This window comes from Aplysia californica, unplaced genomic scaffold, assembly GCF_000002075.1.
Source record: "Aplysia californica isolate F4 #8 unplaced genomic scaffold, AplCal3.0 scaffold00840, whole genome shotgun sequence".
In the NCBI taxonomy this organism is placed as follows: Eukaryota; Metazoa; Mollusca; class Gastropoda; order Aplysiida; family Aplysiidae; genus Aplysia; species Aplysia californica.
Window position 1 is genome coordinate 250979 of NW_004798110.1, and position 8278 is coordinate 259256.

The window sequence follows — 8278 nt, forward strand, 5'->3', positions numbered from 1 at the left end:
AACGTAAGCAAGACAAATGGACTAGCTACAAGAGAATACCAACAGCTCCATATGCCCCAATATTGACAAATGTCTGATTCCATGGTGCCTTAACACAATAATTATATTTCAAGAAAACAAAACCAAGGAAATGAACTTTGTTAAACAGATTCAGTTTATTCTATTTGAAAAGAATCAAAAGTCGATATACATTCAAAACAGTTTGATCAGCTTAGTATCAAACCAGAACCAAGAGGTATAAAATAACTATGAAAGGAAAGACAAGTGACTGTTCATTACAAAAACAATATTGTCCTGCAATACATGACAACTGATACATCTTGTGGCACAAGGGAATCTGTATTAAAATTTTAATTCTTCTCTCGAAAATTGTAAGGGAAAATGGCTTCACTTTCTTGACGATATAGGCATCAAATAGTTGATTCAAATCTGATTTATAAAAAAAGACAGATCATGAAAACACAGGGCATAAAAAGTCCTCAGAATGTCAACAATATTGTACCATATATTGCTTTACATACAAAGGATTTGCATTTAAACCATACTAAAATGTATAAATCATTGTTTCTTATCAAGAAGGGAGGGAAAATTTCTATAAATATCTTCTATTTTCTCCTTTTGTCAAATAAATCAAGCTTGGCAAATAAACAATTCCATTGTGTGCCTTCACACATATAACAGTATTGTTCTTATAACAACCCCCCAAAAAACATGAGGACCATCATGTAGATTTGAAAACTGGTGTTAAAATGAAAAGTCGTTTATAAATTCAAACACACAGGCAGATAATGTGAAGACAAAAGCATCTCAAAATCAGCAGTAAAGCTGAATAGAAAGAAAAATTATTAATGCTGACAGACATTGACAGCACTGAGTAGACAGAAATAAGAAGTGGATGCATACAGGCAAGAAAAAGAAACAAAACACAACGTGGCCATTGGTTAAACATTGCGCGGTGTAATGTTGACCATTCATGAGGTGGCCTTCAACAAACTCAGCATAAAGACAGCTCCAACAAATGTCTAAAATTTGAATGGTTTTTCCTATAAATCAAATCACATTTCGCTTACTCTGATCTGATAGTAAGTGCAAAAGCAAAGGAAAAGTTGAGTAAGTAGGGAAATAGAAGTTGGGGCACTGTGAAGTAAGAAAAGAATTTTAACAAAGAACCACCCAATATAAGTGACCCCTGAACATGTTCACAGCGTTATTCAGACTGATTTGGAAGACATAATAAAAAATAGTGGTAAAACTGCTAGGGTGAAAAATATAAGATAATACAGATAAATCAAAGAGTTGTAAATTAAGTTTTAATCAATATTTTCTCAAAAAGGAGAGCACATTAGATTTTTACATGAACATAAACATGTATAAATATATGAAACTGGCTTCAGTTGAAAAGGCAAAAACACTCAATGCATCTCTACGTCCACAGGTTCTCAAAGGAACTATATGTGTGAATTTAAAAAAAGTGAGTGATAGCAGTTATGAAAACTAAATTCTACAGTTGTGATTTGTACACCAGGCAGAGTAGAATCTGCCTATGAACACAGCACTTGAATCTAGAATCTTCATGGCAGGGTGGCAAGCAGACACACGTTGTGTAGTTATGTATTCAACTTCTGAATGACAGCAGCAAAGTCTTATCTGACATTTCAGGATATATATATATATATATATATATATATATATATATATATATATATACATGTCTATAGGAGAAAGGCAAAAAAAGTAAGTCTTAAACAATGTTTTATTGTGAAAAGATTTACAGTTCAAAATAGGCAGAGAGATGTATGAAAAAGTGTATGCACAATGAACAAGTCAACTTTTATCCTCAAAGTAAAAGGCACTAGTGATTCTGTCAGTCATGTAAACAGAGGGGGGGGGGATCACAGGTCTTTTACACAGTGCATAAGGAGCTGCAACAAGAACTGTTTTAAACAGCAGCAGCACCACATACATTTGAATGAAATTACATTAATTTCGGATGAAATATAGGTCATCTAACAAAATTGAGTAGATCTAGTCATTTTTGCTATCTTTCAGTATAACTGAAGGCAACATGGCAAATCCTGCACTATCTTTATGATAATGGACACTTTGCATAGTACTCCAGCTGGTTGACACATTTTTGAGTGTCAGATGAAAGTCGATGGGAAGCTCAAATTCAGGTAAGAGGAACATTTTGGGGAAAAAGAAAATAAAGTCTTGAAGTTTCTTCAGGGAATTTTACCTTTCAGCAAGAGATATGTTTCTCGGACTCCTCAAGTTTTTCAATAGAATAAATATCACAAAAGGACATATCAAAATTGTTATAAAAGCATGATTTGGATTTTAAAAAATATTTTTAATCAAACAGCTTCTGAGGTGATATGTTATTTCTGACAAGTAAACTTGGAGGTTCATCTTTGGCGAAAAACGGGGTTGGGACTGGCTGCAGGTAACATTTGTGCAACGAAGCTGGGGTGTGGGGAGCTATATATAGCACCTGGAGAGGTCAAGGTTATCACTCGCTAGACTCTAGACTCTGCAGTGCGGGGAGGTGAGGGTAGACAGCTGTGCACTTTTCACGCATTCATAATTGTCGTCAGATTACCTGTGGACAGAGAAATAGGATACTGAAATTTGATAAGGAACTACAGCATGAATTTATTTATATCTACAAAAGCTAGCATCGGATATGCAGACATTAACTAATTTGTTTGTTTGAGAGACATGTAATTTGAACCACATGAACTAAATGAAAGTTTTGGTGCTGGTATGAATTTTAAGTTTCTGTCAACAAAGTATGTGTTGTTTGAGAGGCAGGACCTCAATTTTAATCCCCATCTGTTGTAATTTATGGACCCAATTATGTGGAGAATTGAGAAAACTGAGTTTTCTCCCAAAAAGAAATCCCAGTTCATAACTGTGGAACAAACATGCCAGCCAATGGATTCATTTTGAAGTTGTGTGAGCCTTCACAGAACACATGACTACAACTAACTGTAAAATTGAAATTGTAGATGGTTTAGGCCTCATAAAGACAATTTGTGAGGCAGCGTGGTGAAATCAGGTGCTCGTCAAAATAAATTAAATCAAAGATACCGGCATTTTTCGGCACGTTGGGCAATTTTTATCAAATGTTTGTTTTTTGGCTCAGCACTTTTTATGTAGGCCTAAATATGAAAACACATTTCCATGTGAATTTTACAGGAAAATGTTGATTTCAGGCACAAAATATGTCATTTTTCAGTTTTCAACGACGGTCAAGTTATTGAAGTTACCAAACTTTGGCGGCCATTTTCTCGCTAATTTTACCTCTGACAACAAACGATCCCCACAACCTTCAATCATAAATATACTCCTGAGACCCAACAGGGGAATGCAAAGAAGAAGACAACTTTATTTCATGAGGAGAGGTAAAAGTTAAGTATGACACCCCAAATAGTTGTGCACATTGACGATCTCTGCCAGCCGTTTACTGTTCTTGTAAGACATGGCACTGCTTACCCCACTGTGACACCCACAATGACCTTGGATCTGCCATCCAAGTCAAATCAGTTTTGAAGGGGACGGGTGTCCAAGTTCACTTTTAAATCACGATAAACAGATTCGGAGAAAGGATGATTGAAAAAAAGTAGAGGTGTCAAAATTTGGTTGGTGATAATCTTTAATGCCAGACATGTTGTTAAGTCGATAAAAAATTAAATAGTCAAAATCAGACAAAAGTAGAGAGAGGGGAGAGGGGGGAGGGGGGGGGAGTGACAGAGAGAAAAAGAGAGAGGGAGAGGGAGAGAGAGAGACACACACAGAGAGAGAGAGAGAGAGCGAGCGAGCGAGTGAGAGAAAAAGAGAGAGAAAACAAACAAATGATTGAGCTCACCTGTACACTGGTACAGCCACCATGTCTGAGCCGGGAGGCTGAGCACGCCTTTTAGCACATGTCTCACAGTACAGTTTACCTTCCACAACAAAGAAACCTGGCAAAAGTTTAAAAAACAAACAAATATAGTACAATAAATCAGTTTTGCAGTCTATACGGTATATACAGAGGAGTAAAGTTAAACTGAAATCAGCAAAACTGTTGGATTTTCCTTGGTTTCACTGTGTTTTGAGTACAGAGAGATTACTCAAATTACAAAGAAAAAAAATCAGGTATACCCGGTATGTATCTTATCTTCTTCATTTCGGTTTACCGCTGTTGTCGGATTTACTGTGCTCGGTTTAAATGGACACCATTACTTCTCTTCAAAGCAGTTATACAATGTATTTGTTTCAGGAGAGAGTAATAAGTCAAGAATGGTACTAGACATCTAAATGAAATACAAAACAGCTATACAATGTGAAAACTACATCAGGTTCTGTTTCAAAAGCGAACCTGATCATGTTTTACTGAAGCTTCTACACATTATAAATTATAGATCATTCACCAAGCAGGGTGCTTTAATTGGGTTGTCAGGGTCAACCTGAGAAGAAAGGGATACAGCATCCCAGCAGAAAAATGGACGAGACACTCAATTAAATAACTTGCGAATATGTATGTGTGCCAGGAGAAAGGTCCCAATTGTCGGCAAAGCTATTTTTAAGCAACGGGGAAATAAAGGGCCAAAAAAGTCATACCTGATAAAAAATTTTGTTCCATCGGAAAACACACATTTTACAATTTCTTAATAACATATTGAAAAGATTTTAAGAATATTTTAAGTCTAGATATTTGTTATTAGTTTTTTTTTGCCACATGTAGGCTACCTCACCAAACATATAAAAAACTAGCTGGGCCCCCTTTCGATGAAAGGAATGATCGGCGGTGCCTATACATTCTTATACTAACCGTTCTCTGACTGTCTAGGCCGGTGCTTTAATATCAACTAAAAGTCATTGGCCTACTATATTTACATTCTAATGGAATGGGGCAATAAATCTTGAGAGATGCAAAAAATAAGGTCTAGATCTATACTCTCAAAACAAAACGTGCCTCGCGAAATAACACTTCCGGATTTTCTAAAATTACAGAGACAGAAGCGTCGGCCTACAAAAGCGATCGGCGAAATAAAGAAATTTAGCTTTTTGCTGCAAAACTGTCTCAAAACTGAAAAAACTAAGGGCGCCATGCTCTGGAGAATATTTTAAAGAATCTTTTGGCGAAAACCGCATGTCGATCGATGCAGCCATTAAAAAGCCTTTTGAATAGCAAAATTCGGCTACCACAAATAGATAATAGATGTGATAGAAATTGGGGTTTTCTCCAAACTCTGTTTTTACACCCTGTGTTACAAACTGTGGCATTTCTTTAAAACTACTCAAGATATTTGAAAACTGTTTTAATCAGCGTGTCCAGCATAGAATTTGATACAAGAATATACCCTTATTTTAATATCCAAAATTTTCGACAATGGAACCTGTTCCAGGCACACACACACACATATATATATATAAATTATTGAAATCAATTCTTAAGAGGACATTAACAAGTCTTTGATTTCCCTTTCATAACATTCTGAAAACAGACTGCTTCAGCCAAGAACAGAGGAATAAATAAAATCTTTACGAGTATGAAAGGGAAAGTGCTAACAGTAAACGCAATTTAAAAAAGTCACGAAGAGAGCTATATAATATATGTATATAAAATCATTGTACATGTACAATTCTGAGACAACCCACGCCGACTAGGTTTTGAACATCGTTGCAGAAAGACACACATATTCGATAAAATAAATTTTTCCAAACCGGAACTGAACCCAAGTCCTTTGCATGGAAGGCAAAGAACCAACCAAAACCCCACAGATGCTGATAAATACATGTATAGTAGGGGAGAAAAGAGTGCTGGCAATGGAAGCACAAACAGCAAAACTATAAGACAAATAGAAAAAGAGAGAGACGAGACGAGACGAAATGAGACAGACAGACAGAGAAACGAGACAGACAGACAGACAGACGGACAGACAGACAGAAAGTGGGAGGGAGGGGGGAGAGAGAGTCAGATGTTAAGAAAATGGAGAAAACAAAAATTCAAAGTTTAAAAACATCTGTATCTCATAAAGAGCAAAACATTTAAATTATGACATCTTGAGTCTTCAAAGAGTACTTTTTTTTTTTAGTTTAGTTTTAGTAAGAGTATATGGCACTGGCAACACAATAAGGTCATATAAGTGCCGAAGATTAGAGGCGTTACAAAAGAGTAACAAACACAAAGAAGAAAGAGGAGTGATAAGGACAATAGATGTTTGATAGTAAAGAAGAAGAGACCACACCAGAGCACCCTCCAACCACCCACAAATGAAAATTTTTATTCAAAGTATGAACATCCGCATCCCATAAAGAGCAAAGCATTTTAAAATTAATTATGATATCTGGAGTCTTCAACGAGTATATTAACAATGAACAATACCTTTCTGCTTCAAGTTCATAGAGCAGCCCGCACACTTGAAGCATGCCACATGGTATGGCACTCCGTTGGCTTTGACAATGACACCACTGTGGGGGAGGCAAATAAAACAACAGAGTTAAGATTAGTTATCTTTGTAGTTTTCAGTGTTGAAGAATAAAGTTCAACAAAAATCTCTCTGTCTCTGTCTTTCTCTCTCTCTCTCTCTCTCTCTATCTCTCTCTCTCTTTCTCTATTTCACTCTCTCTCCCCCCTCCCTTCCACTTTCTGTCTGTCTGTCTGTCTGTCTGTCTGTCTGTCTGTCTGTCTCGTCTCTCTCTCTCTCTCTCTCTCTCTCTCTCTCTCTCTCTCTCTCTCTCTCTCCCTCTCTCTCTCGCCCTCTTTGCCTCTATTGCACACGCAACAAACCATTTCACTCAGTTTCTCCTACAGAGACAGATACAAACACTTACATACACAAACAAACATAAACACACAATCAAGCACGCACATGGAACGAGACATAAAGAAAAAGAGAGTGAGAGTCAACAGACAGACAGACAGACACAGACAGACAGACACAGACAGACACAGACACGCACACAGACAGGCAGACAGACAGACAGACAGACAGACAGACAGACAGACAGACAGACAGACAGACAGACATGTTACTCACGTGGCGAGCATGTCACAGGCTGGACATCTCATGGACGGTTGCTGGGGACGCTCATACAGACACACACACACACACAGACACACACACACACACACACACACACACACACACACACACACACAGAGAGAGAGAGAGAGAGAGAGAGAGAGAGAGAGAGAGAGAGAGAGAGACATGTTACTCACGTTGCGAGCATGTCACAGGCTGGACATCTCATGGACGGTTGCTGGGGACGCTGAGACGGGGGCTTGGCGGCAGGCGCGGACACAGAGCGGAAGCCAGAAGAGGCACCTGTATGGTGAGTGTGTGTATTTGTGTGTGTGTGTGTGTGTGTGTGTGAGTGTGTGTGTGTGTGTGTGTTTGTGAGTGTGTGTGTGTGTGAGTGTGTGTGTCGGGTGTCGGGGGAGGGTGATGGTATGCAAATGTGGGTCCGTGTTAGGACGTATGTGTGTGTGTTTGTGTGAGTGTATATGAGAGTTTGTATGGTGTAGACCCGTGTGAGTGTGTGTGTGTATGAGTGTGTGTGTGTGAGTGTGTGTTTACAGGGGGGAGATAAATAACTAGCGTCAGAACCGAGCAAATAATTTCAATATGTATGAAAACTCCCTCAAAATCAAAGCATTTAATTCATACCTGTACTTTTAAACTGTGCGAAGAATTCCGTATCGCATCAACGCTCATCAGCCTAACTTAATCAATCTCTATGCCAAATAATAATGATATCAGTAATAGTCCGCCAATGTCAATGGCAAATATACAAATCTTATTACATGTCGTGTTACTACAATCGATGAGCAAAACGAACTTCCTTATCTTGCTAGGCAAACAAAAATAAAATATACAAAAGTTTTCATCTTTCAAAAAAGAAAGCTATTGGTCACCCAGCCTGCCACTGCTTGCTAAAAAAATACACACAAAAAAAACCACGGTTCCTATATTGTCTGTTAAAAGATAAGAAAATTTCAATAGTTCGAGCGACAAAATATCCCAAAGGAAACTGGAAACTTGCCGCATATTCAGAGCCCAGGAAGCATCATCCATAAAATGTATTAAATAAAACTATTGCAAAAGTTGTGACTCGCAAGTTCATTTCTTTATGTCACAACAATAAATGGTTACCAAACTTCTCATTGCCATTGAATCCCATGAATAGCAAGGTGAAAGGATCAAAGTCAATACAATTACTGTAGGTTGAACTTATGACTTACTAGTTTAGCTTCAATGAGAAAATCGTTCAAATAAAAAGAACGAAG

At 37.6% G+C, this 8278-nt stretch overlaps 1 protein-coding gene across 3 annotated transcripts in view; it reads right to left on the reverse strand.

The window, feature by feature from the left end:
* Positions 1–1706: 1706 nt before the first annotated feature.
* The window catches only part of LOC101846995 (PDZ and LIM domain protein 3), a gene marked incomplete at its 5' end in the record, with an annotated part of 31381 nt that continues 24809 nt past the window's right edge, over positions 1707–8278 (reverse strand). For all 3 annotated transcript variants that reach the window (XM_013088942.2, XM_005110011.3, XM_013088941.2), the window contains 4 exon segments: positions 1707–2599; positions 3869–3965; positions 6374–6459; positions 7211–7316. In XM_013088942.2, the coding sequence (XP_012944396.1) occupies positions 2596–2599; positions 3869–3965; positions 6374–6459; positions 7211–7316 (293 nt within the window).